Genomic DNA, 20124 nt, shown 5'->3' with positions numbered 1-20124 from the left:
GGAATGAAACTAATGATAATAGCTAGATAAATGATTATTTAAAGAAATTCAAATACTAAATATGGATTTGTTGAAGTCAAATATTCATCTACATTAGACTTACCAAAATTAACATTGGAGCAGCAAAGTACCAGCAAAAGCGAAAGTACCAAGATGGTAAGCGACCAGTCATTTCACGTACATTTCTTGCTAACCGACCTGCTCCATATACCCATACAATGGCTGTTACTTCAAAGAATGCCAAGTACATTAGGGAAATTGCTGCAGCGTAGTAATCAACCAATTGGAAAAAATAAATGCCACCCTGCAATAAAGGCATGTATTTAATTGTCATAACATTAAATAGATTGACTGGTTACTGGACACCTTAATTCATGCACTAATTACACATCGAAAATATGAAAACATGAAATGGGATGGCTTTCAGCTTCAATAACAAAAAGCCTCAACCCAAACTTTTCTGCTAAGTAAGACCCTAAAGCGCTTTTACGACCAACTTCCTCTTGTCTAACACATTGTCTTGGTTGTTGGAACAACCACTAGATCATGGTTATTAGGAGGGAATAATCCTTGAATTTTTTCTTAATAATGAGATATTCAGTCAATATTTACATTAATGTGTATTCTGATATCATAGATACTTGGGAGAATTTCTTACTATATGCTGTGCCACTATTTCTTTGAGTACCTTGGAATACTGTAAATAAATTTTGTTCTTGAAAATGGCAGATATTTACTACCAGTTTGGTTTCATAAGTCCAATGACATCTAGAGCATGATATTTCTACACATATGGATGGGAACTGATCAAAATTCTTGTATGGAAACAGTGAATACTACATTTTATGATGGTTATCTCATTATCAACATAATCTTAAAGGAATGCAGCAGACAAAGTATTTTGGTGGCAGCTAAAAGAGATGTGTACAGCGTTATAGCTTCAAGACTAATCTAGAGTATCCTCAGGATAGAGTACACAATTTAGATGCATTAAGATCTAAATAGTTTTCTGAAAGACAAATGTATATACATTTGATAATAACTGGCCAGTGCTAGATTATATCCTATTTGATAGGCATGCTAAAGGGATACTTTTGGATGTAAATGTGCTGAGAGGGGCAGGTAGAGGAAAATCTGATCATTTCTTGGTGGAAGCAAGGGTCAAAGTTTGTTGGGGGTTTAGAAAAAGAGGAGATAATATTGGTTGGAAGAGGGTGGGTAAATAAAACTATGGGAGTGAGTGAGGAATGGGAGGTATTTAGGGAAGTAGTACTTCCATGTGTGAAAGAAGTGTGTGGTATGTAGAAGGTGGGATGTGGGTGTGTGGCAGGTAGTGAGTGATGAAAGAGAAAAAAGAGGTGTATGGGTGTTGCTGACAGGAAAGAAATCCAAGTGACTCAGTGATGCATAAAAGGAAAAAGCAGGAGCTCCTGTCAACAAGAAGGTGCTGGGGCTGAGAAAGAAGGCAAATGAGAGTTGGGGTGAGAGTATCAACAGATTTCAGGTAGAATAACAAAATGTTATGGAAGAAGTTGAACAGTGTGAGGATAACAAGAGAACAGCAAAGAAGGGAAGTGATGATATGCAAACAAGAGATGAAGAGGAGATGGAGTGATTATTATGAAAGTGTTGAATGTTTTAAATCATAGGGAACCAAGCGAGAAAGGATACTGAATGGTGGGATTAGGAAGTTCATTTGCTAGTGAAATAGAAAAGAGAGACGTACAAGCTTTTCTTGTAGGAAAGTAACGCAAGTGATTGGGAGATGTACAAGAAAAAGCAGCGGTGGCTGAATAAGAGGGCATATACGAACTGAGGCAAGAGAAAGGTTTTGGAGAAAGGTTAATAGTGAGAGAAAAACAAAAGAATTGGGAGTATCAATGAAGTGATAACAGGGAGGGATGAAGTGAAGAGGAGATGAAGTGAGTACCAAGGACTGTTGATTGTCTTTGTTGACAGGGAGGCAGATGGGATGTTTGGGTCTTGGAGGTATGTGAAGTGAGAGTCACAACACGTGGATTGGTGGAAAGAAAGAAAGGTGATAGACTTGTGTATGATGACATGGTGGGGTAGCTGGAGTTGACAGGATTGCAGTTAAATTTTTCAAGAAATAGGGGGACTTTTGTTGATTGGTTTATTAAGATTTTTAATATATGTATGGCTCATGGTGAGGTGTCTGAGGACTGGTAGAATCCCTGTATAATGCTCATGTATAAAGGTAAAGGGAACAGAAGTGAAAGTTCAAATAACAGAGGTAAAAACCCTCTTCACATCACATACTGTGCTCATTACACTTCAGTACCAACACCTTCACCCTCTTCCGTGCATACTTATCAACAGCCCATAGCTCATATCCATAAAACACCATCAGCACAGCACTATCATACCCTCAAACATGTACGTCCTTACCCTCCCAGAAAGTGATATTTCTTTCCACATATTTCTCAGTGCACCCAGGGCCTTCACCTCCTCACCCACACTGTGACTATGGTTTCATTTGCTGCCATGTCCACTCCCAGGTATCTCAAACACTGCACCTCACTTCAAGTTTGCTCCATGTAAACCTGTACCCAACTAAGCTGTCTCTCTCCACTGCTAAACCTAATAAACTTGCTTTTATAAACATTTACTCTAACCTCTCCTTTCATATACTCTTCCAAAGTCATATTCAGAAACAAACTTTTGCAGTTTCTTATACGAATCTCTCACCTGCACTTAGCCATCAGCAAACAATAACTAACTCACCTTCTCCCCAACAAATTGTAAACTTCTTCCACTCTCCGAGACCCTTACTTCCACCTCCCTGACCATTCCATTCAAGAATAAGTTAAACAGCCATTGTGACATCATACTTTAATGCCACAAACCCATCTTCACATGGAAACACACACTCATCCTTCCTAATCACACACATCTTACTCTTTAAATAAGAACTCTTCACTGCTTCTCGTAGCTTTTCTGCCACATGTAACACCTTCTACAGAGCATATCTATCAACCCTACCATGTGCTCTCTCCAGATCTATAATCACCATATGTGAATCCTTCTCTTTCTCCAAGTATTTCTTCTACACATTCTACACAGCAAATACCTGATCTGCACATCCTCTGCTGCTTCTGAAGTGACATTGTTCTTCCCAGTCTGAAGTTCTGTGCATGCCACCACCCTTTCAGTCACCACTCTCTCATACAACTTACACTCAACAAAACTATTCTTCTGTAATTTGTACAGTCACCTTTGTCCTCCTTCCCTTTATATGGTGGCAGTACACTTGCCTTCTGCCAATCCTCAGGCAAATCACCATGATCGTTACATATGCTGAAAATCCTAATTAACCAATTACCATGATTCTGACTTACACTGAACATGGTTGCTAATGAATTAACAACTCAGTCATCTCCTTTCTTAAGGAATTCACCTCCAGCCTCCTTGCTTTTTACTCTACTAAAAATCATTGCTTAATGATACAATGTAAAGCTAATCATCCATGAAAAAACATTAATCAAACACATCACATTACTTAAAAAAAATTGAGATTTCTAAAGGACCTACTTGCATGATGTTTGGAAGACCAAAAAGAAAGGATACGAAACAAGTAATCAAAACAAGAATTTCATGATGCTTCAAGTGCCTCCGAATCCAATCCGGGAATCCATCTTGAAGTGACGTGATAATAACCTGCAAGAAAACAAAAATAAGCTTCTCTTTTTATACCTTATAATGGTTTTGGAAGCTCTTTTAACTTAAATGTCAGCCTGGTATCAAGATACTGAGAGACTCATTTTTTCTGTCCTAAACAATCAGGGGAAAGAGGAGTAAGAATACTAGCCATGTATTTCCTTTGTTGCAGAATGCAACAAAGAGGGACAGAAAGGGGATGGGTGGAAAGCCTCCCCTCTATTCCTTTCAAAAAAAAAAAAGGGGGGGGGGAAGAAGGCAAGCAGGGATTTCTTCCTCCAAGGCCCATTAATCTTTTCATGACCCAACCTCACTTATGCAGATGCAGAAAACACCAAGCACATATTAAGAAAGAAAGGAAGGAACTAATGAAGAAACCAGGCAAGGCTATCTTCTAAGTCTCATTCATCTGTTCCAAACACAACCTCACTCATGCAGGAAATAACAAACACATATTAAAGAGGTCCACAGTGATAATTTGATTCTTCACTGATTTCTTTCAAGACAGTGTAAGCTTTTTTCCATGTGCAAAGCAGCCTTTTATTTGCAAATGTTCTGATAATATTTCTTTGACCAATGACCTCCATAGTTTCAACTGTAAAAGCACAACAGTAATATTCAAAACTTTAGCAGAACAATATTCCATATTGCTCTCTCTCTCCTTAACAGGTAGCCGAAAACAACTACTAACATTATTATGCCCCCCCCAAAAAAAAAGAAAAAGTATGCAGATCTCATACCTCTGAAGCCCAGAAGCTAAGGACATTATCAGAAAACCCCCGCTAGTCAAAAGAGTGATTGGGTAGATTGTCGGGTTATTGTTACATCAATGCACCATGATGGCATAAACCTGAGCAGATTAATGGATGGGTGCTGGTCATCAGATGGTGGTTTACACCTTATTTTGGAGGGTGATATAGTAGTTTAACCTTGAATGAGAAAATACTTTATCAGATGTTCACAAGGCCTTCCCTACAGGTGAGAAATAGCAATAAAATCCAAGAAAATGGTTCATGCAAGCAATGTCACCCATTATTCACTAACCAGTGCTATCCACTGTTTATTAAAAAGCGTTAAACATTAATCATTTATATTCAGATCTCGCTAAAGCATTATGAATTACTCCATTCCCTGATGTGAGCGCAAATTCCAATAACCCCACAAGTTTTTTTCATACTATTTGCCATTTCCCACATTAGCGAGGTAGCGGTAAGAACATAGGACTGAGCCTTTGAGGGAAATCCTCACTTGGCCCCCATCTCTGTTCCTTCTTTTGGAAAATTAAAAACGAGAGTGGAGGACCCCCCCCCACCCCGTCGCCTTTTACGACACACAGGGAATACATGGAAAGTATTCTTTCTCCCCTATCCCTATGGATAAAGTTAGGACTTAATGGGGATTAAAAGATTTTATTGACCTACAAATGACATGTGTGGAGTATTGTTTATCATAGCCAGTTAGGACATGAATATCAGATACATTACAATGATTATCATTATCATACTCAAGAACATTCATGGTGTACATTTCTTACTAAGTTGAGATATGGAAAATAGTTAACCAGATGTACTGAGTCAAACAAGAGTATTCTCATTGGAAAATAGTTAAACCAGATGTCAAACAAGAGTATTCTCATTTTAGTCAGGTAACAAATTTTGCTCATTAACAACTTAAAGGAAAAAGACTAACCTCAACCGTGGCAAACTGTGAATCAAGTCCTAGTATAAGAAGCATGAGGAAGAAAAGGACAGCCCAGACTGATGAATACGGCATCTTGGCCAAAGCCTGTGGGTACACCATAAACACTAGTCCTGGACCTGGAATAAGAAAAACATAAAAATGATAAAAGAAAAACTGGAATGAAGAATTTTCTGAATTTGAATGACTGTTTCCTCAACCCATACATCAGTCTTGTAATAGATTGCAAGAGTACAGTGATCTTTTACAGTATTCTGATCTATCAAAGAGATGTAGCAGCCCACTGTCGCTCCACAGAGTCACTTTACTTACAGAGCCTTGACTAAGTGGCAGATGAACGTGTGTGACCTCACCTGACCTAGTAATTCCTAGAGAAATGAGTTTGGTGGGCCAACCTAGAGCTGCACTTGTAGAATCACTCAAAGACATCCAAAGACAATGTTCGGTGGTGGCAGGTCAAAAGCTGTCACTGTAGCTATTCCATTAAATAGATGACCTGATCGTTTCCATGAAAAGAGCCACTCTTACGGACCTGCCCTCAGTCTAACAACATGGTCAGAGCTTGTGACATTCAACAGCAATGTCTCCAGTTTCCTTTGGGATTAGCTTCTTCTCCCAGACTGCCTTCATGGCCTGACCTTCCTGCATCTCCTATACCCAGGGTATCACTGGAGGAGGGAAGCCAGGTGGTTGACATATAATAAAAAACAAGTCTACCACCCCAGTACCTGAAGTCTTCGCTATGTGACTCAAGCCAACCTAAGGATGCCTCCTTCTTCAACAAAAGTCCCCTACATGACTTGATGTTTAATCTTTCTGGTCCAAAAAAGCTATTGCTTCGGGATGAAAGTTTTATGAGTCCAGCTGAGGTTACTTTGGAAAAAATTTGTGGTGACACATACACTGAAAGGTATCACCTTGAAATGCCACATGTTTGTCCCGATCTTGAATGGCAAAAATAATTTGTTATAGGATGAACTGGAATAAGCCATTGGGCATCCTTTAAATCTATAATGATTGTCCAGTTGTTCAACTATGAGGACTGGTAGACACTACAGGAGTCCTTTCTTAATTTTCCACCCTTCTACTAGTTTCTTCCTTTTCTCCCTCTTCTTATTCTTCCTCTCCCTTCCTTCTCATCTTACTCTCATTTTTATTTTCTCTTTTTCCTCATTTTTTATGCCTTCCCTCTTCTCCCACTTTTTCTATCAATTCTAATATCTCTTCTCTCCCCCCTCTCCATCCATCTCTGTTATGACTGTCTCTATCAGTTGCTAATTTTCTCCAAAGGATTTTTCACATAGAGCTTAACACACAATTCATACTATAATAAATATGATGAAATATAAGATTTACAATAAAAAAACAGAAAACAAAAAGTTTCAGGATATAACTAATTTCTCCATTCCAAATCTCATATTTAGGTTGAGATCTTAAGCTAATGAGGTTCAGATAGTAACCTCTCTTTAGTGACCTAAAATTTGTTTCAAAACATATCACTAGTTACCTTCTGCAACAACTTCATCAATATTTTTTCCTTGCTCTTCGGATATGTTGCCAAGAGTGGAGAAGATAATTATGCCCGCCAGCAATGATGTGAAGGAGTTTATTATACTGATGGCCCATGTGTCCACTATAATGTTGTTATTAAACTTGTTATAAGAGGCATATGCAATTATTGATCCAAAAGCAATGCCAATGCTGTTGAAGTTCTGGGCAGCTGCACTAACCCAAACCTAGTAAAGAAATAAAAATTAGTCAGTCATATCAAACAAAGTATCGCTATTACTCTGGCAAGTGATAGTTACATCCTCAGATAGGCATATGTATAACATACTCTATAGTTAATCTAACATGCATTAACAGGTTATACTTAATCAGATGCTTTCTGGACTGATTAATCATGAACCAATACCTCTAATGATCATGTTTACTAAATGTAACACACAAATCCAAGGACACAATTAGCTGGCAAAATCAGTGCCAGCAATGCACAATTTGGACACATGAAAATGAGAAACTGAGTTATCTTAAGAATCACTACCTATTGACAAAAGCATTACTGAGCACTAGTCCACTGTATCATTAGTGTTTCTGGTATCAATCTCTTCAAAATAAGGACTTGGAGACCATCTAAGAATTTCTTGCTTAATGTCAGACTGAGGGGATACAGAAGCAGTGGAAAAAGACAATATATTTTTCATATTAATATGCAGTCGATGGACTGAAGCAGGGCAAGAAAGGCAGCCAGGGTAAACCATGGAAAGGTCTGTAGGACCTAGGTGTGGATAGGGAGCTGTAGTTTTGGTGCATTACACATGACAGCGAGAGAATACATGTGAGAGAATGTGGCCTTTCTTCATCTGCTCCTGGTGCTATCTTGCTAGTGCAGGAAATTGCAATCAAGCTTGAAAAAATATTTACTAAAAAATGTAACAAAAGTCTGAAAAGTTGCTATAAGCTGAACCATCAGGTGGCACAAGGCTTAAATGACCATCAGGTACTAGACATTTGCTTGTATATGATGTGGTGAATAATTTTAAGAATGTTTTCAAATTTCCTTCACACTGACTTTGTCTCTATGGGAGGCTGCCTTACCCGTGATTTACAAGCCAGTGGTTCACTAAAATTCACTGACATTGTTCTTGTCATTGTTGCAAGATGGAATATTGCTAGCGTTATCCCTCTTCCCTTCAAGCAACTGGGTCTATGAAGTCAAGTAGTATGACACTAGCAAATTTTACAGCCAACAAAATTGACGTTACTGCTGAAGTTGGACCTAGGGCATGGAATTGGAGGCAGAAGTTCTGAAGGAGGGAGGTCGGCTGTTGTTGGAGGGCCCATCATAAGACTTATTTGCTAGAGCAGACCATGCTGGCAGGGTAAGAAGAAAAGGTTGGCTTGGAGTCAAGTGTTCCACAGACAGATTCAGTAGGAGTGTCGAGGTTCAAAGTCTTCAGGCAATCAACGCAGATGTACCTCAGTCCTGTTATGGCATTTGCTGCTTCCATATCTGTGAAACCACTTTAAGGGTTTCTGCATAAGGTTGCTGATCAAATTATGTCTACAGAGATGAAGATGTGGCTTGCAGAGCAGAGATCCTGAGGAAAAAATATTGGTTACATGGAAAATGGTAAGGTGCAGTAGGACTAATATAAGTTAGTGTAGCATGCAGTTTTTCCATATCACTATAAGAGCCTGGCAAGGCAGTAGTAAGTGCTGGAGATGGGAAGTCACTAAGGACCCAGACAGTGGTGCCAGAGGTCAGTCCTGCTGAAAAGCCTCACACTTCCCTCATCAAACAATAGATGCCATGAAGGATCAGAGGAAGTTTGTCAACCTATACCTCTGGATCACGGTGCACCATGAAAGCAGTCTTGAGCTGCTGGTGAAACCTCTTGACTACACCATTGGATGCTAGGTAGTAAGCTATGATGTAATGACATTAAGTTTCAAGAAACTGAGAGAGGTCCTTCCGAGGGTTGACCCAGATTGGTAACCTTGATCTGTAACTACAGTTCACTCGGGAACAAGCTGGAGTGTTGCTTGAACACCAGAGTGGGTATTGGTTAGCAACTGTTATCAGAGTAGTCGATGGGGCCTGAAGTGTTAAGAATAACACTGAAAAAGTGTGGAGTGCATCACTGATCATTTTGTTAGTTCCCTTGATTTGGCATATGTCTGAAAAGAATTACAAAGAGAAGACCACGTAATGTGCGACTTTCTGAGAGTGGGAATCATTGAAGGCAGCAGTGGTGATGATACAGACCTCTCATCCATGCACGAAGGGACAGAACTACTGACTGGCTGTAAAGATGGCTAGAAGCTCCCTGTCAGAAGTGTTATATCTCTCTTTTGCCAGGGACAGCAGGTTGGAGAAGAGTGACAGGGAGTCATCTGTCACAGAGAAGATGGTAAACAAAACATCACCAGTGGTGGACGTTGCATTGGAGGCAAGGTGGAGGAGTTTCATAATCTACTTGGCAGAGGTGATGACATAATCTGTAGCTAGGGCTCCCCTGAGAAGGGCACAGGTGTTCTTTTCAGTCCCTATAGGAAGCCTTGGAAAAGGTGGAGGATCTCTGCACAGTGGGTAACAAAGTGGCAATAAAAGATGACAATCCCAAGAATTCTGTTAGTTTCCACTGTGATGAGGAAAGGGGAAAATCCTTGATGGCATTAACTTTCTCCTCCAACAGCTGCAGCTGAGGCTGTTGTCAATAAAAAAGGCAATGGGATACAGTTCTTATAGAACAGTAGTTCTTAACATGTTCTTACTCAGATCCCACTTAAAGTGATCCACTTAGTCTGTGGATGATCCTCTGCCTATTTAAGTGCTGATAGTGGAGTTACTAAAACAAAATTGTCCATTAATGTGACTAGTGTGTAATTTAAAAAAACACTGTTGAACTTAGAAAGCTGAAGAAGACAAAGGAGAGGAACTTTAACTAAGTTTCATCTGTAATCGTACAACAGATCAGAGAGTATTGTAGGCCATCAGGTTTTATATTAAAATCATGCATATATAGATATAATTAAGAGTAATTATTTTTTCAACATGTAATTACACATGCTGTAACAGATGTTTAATTGAATCTGTTTCGGCTTTTCCGCAGACAATAAGTTAAGAACCCCCAATCTAGAGACTTTAGTCCAAGAACTTTAAGAGAAGTTGGTAAAGATATGGCAGGTGTCCATTAGGGGGAGGGGGCTTCTGGCCCCTAGAAAGTCATCAGTGTATGCTTAGTAAAACCATAGACTAGAAAACTTAGATGACAAATTGTTGAAATATCTGAGTGCATTCCATAGTTGTAAGGACAGTGGACTAAACACATTCAGATTGAGGGGCATGGTGATGAAGTCTAGCAGCTGTAGGTGGATTCCTTGAGAATATGGTTTGAATACACTGATCTGATCTGTTTTCAAGATTTGTGAATGCCTTGGATGGAGTCTTTGATATGTGCTTCGGGGTAACAAATCAGCTGAGTTTTGTTGCCAAGGGCAAAGTAATTACTCCAGGGGCACCACTCCCACGAAGCAACATAAATAACATGGAAAGGTGAGGCTCAGCAGCTTTTAAAAGGATAGATGATGCTCATCTTTCACATCTCGTTGATCTCTTTCTTGACAGACTTCTTCCTCGATACAGTAAGCATTATGGTTATCCAAAGGTGGGAGGTACCAATGTTTGTGCCGTGTGCTGTTTGTCAGCATGGAGCAGAGTGTTTGCAGAGATAGTAAAGAGATGCTAGAAACCAGCAGTGATAGCATAGCTTTGGTAGTCTAGGTTACTGAAGCTGTCCACCTGCAGGATCCATGGAGATTTTGTGGTGCTTGAGATTTTCATATCTCAGAATTATCGGCTGCAAATTAGTGTGGAGGAAAATCCACCAGATCTGTTCTTGGAGACCCAAAAGTGAGGGTGGACTGTCAACACTTAAGTATCTTCTCACTATTAGCCATGAGAAGGTGATGTGGGACTGTGGGGGGTGGAAGAACAACGAGTACTGCACTCATAGCACCTAGGAAATAACGGCTGGCTGAGATGATCAGACATACATAGGAATGTGACATCCAGAAGACTGAGGGGCACTGGCCATCTATAGTCCCTCACTAGGGATGTTTCTGACCAGACACAGTGTTCCTGGGATTTGTGGACCTAGGTACTGAACTGCTGTGGTAAAAGCTCCTATTGGAACTGAGACTAAACATTCATCACAAGATTCTTAATGATACTGAAGGCTGCTCTGCGAGATGTACTGCCATTATGGGACTCCTTCCGCAGTGCTTGAAGATGACTGGTGACATGGTGATGGATCTAGTCAAAGTAATGTTCTGAGACAACAAAGGCTTTTGTGGTGTAAGCTGGTCATTTCTGATGGACACTGAATGTGTGGAGTCATTCATCGGAGAAACATGATTCAAAAGGTAATAGGAAGGCAAGGGCACAGGCTTTCTTACATTTGCATTAAGAGCTCCAAGTGGCAGGAGAGCGGAAATGGCATGTAGCTTCCACAGGTAGGGGCAGAAAAGAACTGGTCATGGTATAGATCTACTGGAGGTTTGGTAGCTTTGAGGAGGGAATTCTTGATGACTTCATACAAACTGGTAGCAGGTGGACCCTTGATGCTGATGCTAATGTTTTCGAGAAAATTTGGTCATAGCAGAGAGGACATATACATGCATACTTGACACAGTCATCAGAGATCTTGTTCAAAGTGAAAAATGCTTCAGCTTGGGAGAAACCACATGTGGCTTGTGTTCACTTATGTAGATTGCTGTACAGTTATATCCCGTTGTGTTTCTCTCAGAGCTCTAACCCTTCTCAGTCTGATTAGGGAGTAGTTAGGTGTTGCATCACACAGTATGGTCAACAGTGCTGGAAGGCTCTACAACACTAGTCCATTGTCTAATAAGTATCCCCGGTATCTATCTGTTCTAAAAACTAAGACCAGGCTGAGATAATACAATACAGAAACCTTAATAAAACGCAACAATACATTCTTTACACTTACAATAAATGACATGTGAAAGTAAAATGCAGAATGTTGGTAGAAGCTGAAGCATCGGATAACAGAGAGCTTGCTTACTATTGTTGCATGGAGACATAACGTGAACAAACTGAGGGATACGTAAACAGACACCAGGTAGAGGAAACTTGCTTGTGTAGAATCTGGCAGATGTTTTGGGAGATATTTCCAAATTTCCTGTGCTTTAACAGGTTCATCCATTCACAGGATGCCTTTTGTTGATTCACAAGTCAAGGTTCTCCAAAATTCTTTGACATTGTTCTTGTTATTGTCACTGTCCCGAGACTGAACAGTACTGCAAGATCAATATGCTGTGAACCCTAATCTTTTTATGGCCTGCTTTACAAAATAAAGCATAAATAATTTCCACTCTAAGAAATCCAGAAATCCATACTTTCAATAAAATTCAATTTTTTTGTAAAAGCTACTTAAAAATGAAAAAAAAAAATAACTAAAAACAAAAGTCTAATGAATTTTCTAAATCCTCAACACAGAAATTTACCAGGCCAATAACATTTATCCAGGTCCAGTAGGATCAAGTCAGATTTTAAAATTCATTGATAAATATCACTGCTGAAACCAAAATCAATGTATATATCATTGATGTAAATACTAAGAACAATCACATCTTCCCCGTGTGATACCAGCACCATACTAGGGTATTACACCAACGTGCAGCCTTCACAACTTGTGAAATATTAGTCTTCCAAATCCAAGCAAAATTAAGGACACATGGATAGTTGGGTATATCCTTAGCTTTTCCAGTCTATGATTTCTTGTCCACTTGGACTTTTTTTTTTTTTTCCATACATGCTCGCCACTTCCTGTATGAGCGAGTAGCGTCAAGAACAGATGACACAGCCTTCGAGGGAAAATTCCTCACTTGGCTCCTTGCTCTGTTCCTTCTTTGGGAGAGTAATACAGGAATGGAGGATTTCCATCCACCTGCTCCCAACCCTTAGTTACTTTCTGCAACACGCAGGGAATACGTGGGCAGTTTTCTTTCTCCCCTATCCACAGGAGGTGATGATGCTGCTTGCTGTGGGGCGGGGTGGCACCAGGAATGGATGAAGGCAAGCAAGTATTAATATTTACGTGTGTATGTATGTATATGGCTGTGTATGTGTATGTTGATATGTATATGTATGTATGTGTATGGGTGTGTATGTATATATGTGTATTTCTAAGTGGATGTGTCTTTCTTTATCTGTTTCCTGGCACTACCTCACTGATGCAGGAAACGGTGATCAAGGAAAGTCAGATCCTCTGATTCAAAGAGCCTCCAAGCTAATTTGACCCTGCAAGAATTTAAGGAAAATGGATTTTTTTCATTTTCATCCCCCAATACACCACATAACACTTAACAATGTTCTTGGTCTGTGAAGACCATAGTATCTTGTTTTTTGAGTCCAGACTGTCCAAATAATCAAAGTATCAGTAAGCAGAACGAGAGGAGACATAAATGTATGGTAAGCTCCCATGAACCAGATCTCTTGAAATAACACTTTTGTAGTTATTTGCCTACAGACAGACTTTACATGACAATTGGCATGACTTATTATTTCCAAGAGCTTGCATTTCTTGATCCAGAGTTTATGTGTATTTCTTGAAGCTTTTTGTGAAATTTATACTCGCAGCAACTTGAAAATTATGAAGAAATTCATGAACATCCCGGAGACCTTAAAATATTCCGAAAGCTTTCACACTTGGTGCCAACTATGAGCAATCTCATACGTTATGAATGTAAACAAACAACCAACTAGGCAGGTGACTAGGCATGTGAAGTGTTACATTTAGGCCTTTCAGTCCTAACTACAAATGCAGCATGTTCTAAATTGCTGGTGTCTTTATATGCTAGAGGCAAATGTAGATGCAGTACATCACCTGAAACTCTGACCAGTCCACAGAAATATCAACATGGCTTAGTTAATCATAGGAAAGCATGGTAGAACATTATGAGTGCCCCACCTTGCCTGTTAGCAGAAACAAGATTTTGAAAAGCTCAGACAGCAATAACAGCCAGTAACCAACGACGTGGATATTGCAGCGTTCACTGTAAATGAATTCTGGACTACATATGTGAAATGCCCTAAGAAACTGATGAAAATACAGACTGCTTCACTTTACTGTGATGAACAGAGTAATAGTGAATATATGAAAAGACTTTTCTGGGTTTCATATCTGGACATCTCATATGACCATGAGGAATAGATAAGAGTATAATCTTTGATGAGGACTCAATCTACAAGCAAAAGAGGGCAAAATGAAAGTAAAATATGACATAATGGGTCTCTGGATACACAGTGGCTTTGAATGGCAGCAGCATGCTGAGATTTAAATGCCTATGTCATACCAAAGTTTAAATTTCTGTGATGTGCTGGGTTTAAATAGCTCTGTTTGTTTAAATGGCTCATAATAATACTTTGTATTTTACAAAAAATATTTTGTCAGACTGCGGGGGAGACAGCTATTGTAACATAGTTAGGACTGAAAGGGTTACATAGCCTATTTCATGGCATTTTCAGTCTGTTTATATAGGCTATAACGTAATATGGAGCAGAAAGGTTTATGTTGATAATCCCTCACGTACAGAGAGCAAGATATTGTACGTGAAATTTTTTACCATAAAACTGGAATAGGCATAGTCCACAAACTGATACTGAAGTCATACTTGTAAGTTATGTTCTGGCTTTTCCATACATGTGGCTTTACAGGTGTTACATAAAGGATCAGTACCAACTTAATAAGACAATTCTGTAATTTTGTTAGAGTGAAGATTTTGCTGGTAATATGACTGACTGAACAAAATTAAGCCAATAATAGATACAGTAAAAATTGAAGTGGAACTTTATTTTTGGGGTAATATTTTTATTTTTCCAAAAAATTTAATTTTCATGCTTATGAGTGATTTACAGATGTTTTTAATGTACTTTAAGTTAGGCAACAAAAAATAATACCAAATAAGGACTCATTTTTCAGTGATCAATTGGTAATTTAGAGGTGCCCCTTGACATCTAATTATGCAGCAAAAGGGTTAAAGTCCACTTACCCAGACTCCACCATGGCCAACACTTGCTCCTCTATCAATACCAACATAAGTGGGATGGTTAGTCAGTGTCTTTCTGGACTGCCAGAAAGCGTTTGACACTGTACCACATAGGATGTTGGTAAAGAAGCTCGATCTTCAATCAGGAATAAGGGAAGACTCCTTCACTGGATAGATTACCTTAGTGGAAGGGAACAAAGGACACAAGTCAGAGAAACATTCTCAAAATGGTCGAGGGTTACGAGTGAAGTGCCACAGGGTTCAAAGCTGGGACCACTGCTCTTCCTGATCTATTCAAATGACCAACCAGAAGGAGTGCACTCATATCTGAATGTGTTTGCAGATGATGCAAAGGTCATGAGAGGGGTGAAGAATGATGAGGATAGCATCAATTTACAAGGAAACTTAGATAAACTCTAAAGTTTGTTGATCAACTTCAACTCTGGTAAATGCAAAGTAATGAAGATGGGACACAGCGGAAGATGGCCTCATTACAATTACTATCAAGCACAAAACCAGCTAGTGAATCTCTGCAAGAGAGACACTTGGGAGCCAAACTGTTCCAAACTTGTCACCAGAGCTCTACAATAGGAAGATTGCTTGAGGAGTCAGACTGTCTGCTGGCAAAGAAACAGCATTTAAGCGCAGTGATAAGGAAATGTTCAGCAACCGATTCAAAATGTACATAATGCCAAAAGTGAAATATGTTTTTCCAGTCTGTTCTCCATACTTAAAGAAGCACAAAGATCTAATGGTGAGGGTCCAGAGGCCAGCCAAAAAGATGGTACCTGAATTGAGGGAGCTGAGCTACAGAGAGAAGAGGGAGAACATTAAGCTGCCCAACATAGAGGAGAGAAGAGAAAAATGCATCTTGATCACAGCTTCAACTTTGTAAGTCAATACGATTTCAACAGCAAACATTTCTTTATGAGATACAATGACAAAGCTACTAAAGGAGATAGCAAGAAGCTGTGAAAGAAGCCTGTTTGACAGCGAGTAAGGAAGTACTACTTCATCAGCATGAGGTGGTAGATGATTAGAACAAGCTAAGTGACAAAATGGAAATTGCTGGCAGCATATATAAGTTAGCTGATCGACAGTAAAGAAACTTCAAGAACTGGAGCCTTACAAGAGTAAAACTTCCCACCAGTGCTATTCAGATGGGTCATTACAACATAATGCTTAATAAGCCGGAAGCCTAAAGTCCACCGACTCTGCAAGTATATAAAGCTATGGCTTCAGTTTTAACCACTACAGGCAGGTGACCCATACTCCTAAAATACTCAAGAGCTGTAGAAAATTTGAAGCACAAATTAACCCACTCACTTTGGCAGTCCTAATATCCACTGTACACTCTGTGTGCAGGAGATTTTCAATTATTCTAAAAAATATCTCAATAAGATTATTATTACAATTAACTGGAACATGATTTTCTGAAAATGATATAGAACTCGCATGGTGCAACACTTTTTAACATATGCTGTATGGCCTTTAGCTTATAATGCTCTCATGCCAGGTGTATGGAAAACTCCAAGAGTACATTTAAGCATACACAGTGAGGTGTGTAGTATTTTAAGAGGTGTTTTTGTTACAGACAGCTATGTACATTACAAATGACAGCTAGAGAATGGATATGAGCAAAAGCAGCCTTTCTGCATCTGTTCCTGGCACTACCTCGCTAATGCATGAGGCAGCGATCAAGTATGATAAAAAAGATGTGATTGCTAAGGGTTTGCATCACTGATATCAGTACTGTGTGAAGGATGAATTTCCATTATCAAAAACTGAATGCAAAACTGTCTACTGACATCCATGAATAAATAGTTTCATAAAAAATATGGACATATGGAAAGAATGAGTGAGGAAAGGTTGACAAATACGATATGTCAGAAGTGGAGGGAACAAGAAGAACAGGGATATCAAACTGGATGACAGAAGGGTGGAGTGAAAAAGATTTTGAGCAATTGGGGCCTGAACATGCAGGAGAGTGAAAGACGGGCACAGAATAGAGTGAACTGGAACAATGTCCTGTCAGTGGACTGAACTGGGGCAGTGGAGCATTTGGAGTAAACCATGAAAAGGTCTGCGGGGTCCAGCAGTGGATAGGGAGCTACAGTTTTGGTGATTACACATGACAGCCAGATGTGCCCTTTCTTCGAGTGTTCCAGGTGCTACCTCACTAATGTGGGAAACAGCGATCAAGTATGAAAAAAAATTATTCATCAACATAAATAATATGATAAGAAATGAAATACAGGAATGATTTTAACCCTTTAACAGCACAATTCCTTAGAATTTTTTTTCCTTACAGAATGTTCATATTACACATTACTAAGAAAATTTGAAGAAAATACCCCAATATAAATAGTATATTTTCCTCTGTGTTAGTGTGGATGGGAGAGGGTTTGGGTTGGCAGCATGAATACTTCTCATTCCTGTATGTATGCAGTAGTTATGGCTTTTTCTAGGCGTGATTTCATTTTATATGTACATATAGCACAAAAATGATCTTTCCACCATCAGAGTTACATAATATGACATACAAAAAAAAAATTTGAGAGCATACTAGACTCAAAGTTAACAGGTGATCATACTGAGACTGTCGTTCACTGGTGTAAAGATTGTTTTTTGTGCTCTGTGTACCTAACCACATTACACACTTTATGATTTTACCGGGGATGATTTCACAGTATGCACTTTATTTACACATTGTTTATATATTACACATATCATTTACGTATTTACATATCATCTGCAAAGGCAGAACTTCATGTACACGAATAAATGAACAAATTGTCTTATTTTCATCAACAATGTAATCACTTATACATTGCTATAGAAACTTTTTTTTCTTATTGTAAAAGTAACTTGAATAGTAGGTGTGTACATCCAGCATCATGCCAAGATGATGTATGGGCACTCTTAATGACAATATCTGGGTAAATACGATGCATGACATTTCAACCATCCACAGCAATGGGCTGCTAATGACACCTATGCTTAACTGGTGGAGACCAACATCAGCTGGGATTTTAAATGCTAGCATGAACCAGTAAAACATTGTATGAAACATAACCAGTGGCTTCGTACTATGTCATATGATGCATTGTCTTACCAGACTCCTTCTGTTCAAGTTTATACATCATGGGCGAAAAGTTACCTTTGGCGAGTCAGCATCATTGGGAGTAAAGTCTCACCAAAGAACTCATTCCAATGGAATCTACTTTTCCTTGATACTGGAAGTAGTGCAGCCTTTAGAAAAAGGTCCTGAGTAATACCAGGACTCTTACATAGAAATGGTTCCAGGTTACTTATACATATATAAACATGATGCACATAGCAGTGAAAGGACAATGGATGAAACTCTCACAAGATTTTCCCAAGTCTGGATTTTTTACAAACACTAACTGAAAATGGTTTTCTGAATATATCTCTGGTAAGCTCATGAATCCTGGGGAATGGGGAGAAAGAACACTACCCATTTATATTATTTATTTCATTTTGCTTTGTCGCTGTCTCCCGCGTTTGCGAGGTAGCACAAGGAAACAGACGAAAGAAATGGCCCAACCCACCCCCATACACATGTATATACATACAAGTCCACACACGCAAATATACATACCCATACATCTCAATGTACACATATATATACACACACAGACACATGCATATATACACATGCACACAATTCACACTGTTTGCCTTTATTCATTCCCATCGCCACTTCGCCACACATGGAATAACACCCCCTTCCCCCCCTCATGTGTGCGAGGTAGCGCTAGGAAAAGACAACAAAGGCCCCATTCATTCACACTCAGTCTCTAGCTGTCATGCAATAATGCCCGACACCACAGCTCCCTTTCCACATCCAGGCCCCACAGAACTTTCCATAGTTTACCCCAGATGCTTTACATGCCCTGATTCAATCCATTGACAGCACGTCGACCCCGGTATACCACATCGATCCAATTCACTCTATTCCTTGCCCGCCTTTCACCCTCCTGCATGTTCAGGCCCTGATCACTCAAAATCTTTTTCACTCCATCTTTGTACCTCCAGTTTGGTCTCCCACTTCTCCTCGTTCCCTCCACCTCCGACACATATATCCTCTTGGTCAATCTTTCCTCACTCATTCTCTCCATGTGCCCAAACCATTTCAAAACACCCTCTTCTGCTCCCTCAACCACGCTCTTTTTATTTCCACACATCTCTCTTACCCTTACATTACTTACTCGATCAAACCACCTCACACCACATATTGTCCTCAAACATCTCATTTCCAGCACATCCACCCTCCTGCGCACAACTCTATCCATAGCCCACGCCTCGCAACCATACAACATTGTTGGAACCACTATTCCTTCAAACATACCCATTTTTGCTTTCCGAGATAATGTTCTCGACTTCCACACATTCTTCAAGGCTCCCAGGATTTTCGCCCCCTCCCCCACCCTATGATTCACTTCCGCTTCCATGGTTCCATCCGCTGCCATATCCACTCCCAGATATCTAAAACACTTTACTTCCTCCAGTTTTTCTCCATTCAAACTTACCTCCCAATTGACTTGACCCTCAACCCTACTGTACCTAATAACCTTGCTCTTATTCACATTTCCTCTTAACTTTCTTCTTTCACACACTTTACCAAACTCAGTCACCAGCTTCTGCAGTTTCTCACATGAATCAGCCACCAGCGCTGTATCATCAGAGAACAACAACTGACTCACTTCCCAAGCTCTCTCATCCCCAACAGACTTCATACTTGCCCCTCTTTCCAAAACACTTGCATTCACCTCCCTAACAACCACATCCATAAACAAATTAAACAACCATGGAGACATCACACACCCCTGCCGCAAACCTACATTCACTGAGAACCAATCACTTTCCTCTCTTTATACCCATATATCTTCTTTATTCAAACTTACCTCCCAATTGACTTGACCCTCAACCCTACTGTACCTAATAACCTTGCTCTTATTCACATTTACTCTTAACTTTCTTCTTTCACACACTTTACCAAACTCAGTCACCAGCTTCTGCAGTTTCTCACATGAATCAGCCACCAGCGCTGTATCATCAGCGAACAACAACTGACTCACTTCCCAAGCTCTCTCATCCACAACAGACATCATACTTGCCCCTCTTTCCAAAACTCTTGCATTCACCTCC

The 20124-nt window shown here is 39.6% G+C and overlaps 1 protein-coding gene across 1 annotated transcript in view; it reads right to left on the bottom strand.

Annotated features, from left to right (window-relative positions):
- Positions 1-20124, bottom strand: part of LOC139767410 (sodium- and chloride-dependent GABA transporter 2-like) — a 142846-nt gene that overhangs the window by 7898 nt on the left and 114824 nt on the right. The window contains exons 7-10 of the mRNA XM_071696756.1: positions 6884-7112; positions 5368-5495; positions 3553-3678; positions 104-304 (exon numbers count right to left, since the gene is read on the bottom strand). Coding sequence (XP_071552857.1) covers positions 104-304; positions 3553-3678; positions 5368-5495; positions 6884-7112 — 684 coding nt within the window. The remainder of the gene's footprint in view (positions 1-103; positions 305-3552; positions 3679-5367; positions 5496-6883; positions 7113-20124) is intronic.

Source organism: Panulirus ornatus, chromosome 61 (genome assembly GCF_036320965.1).
Source record: "Panulirus ornatus isolate Po-2019 chromosome 61, ASM3632096v1, whole genome shotgun sequence".
Lineage (NCBI taxonomy): Eukaryota > Metazoa > Arthropoda > Malacostraca > Decapoda > Palinuridae > Panulirus > Panulirus ornatus.
The sequence above is the reverse complement of the archived record's forward strand: the minus strand, read 5'-3'. Positions and strand labels throughout refer to the sequence as shown.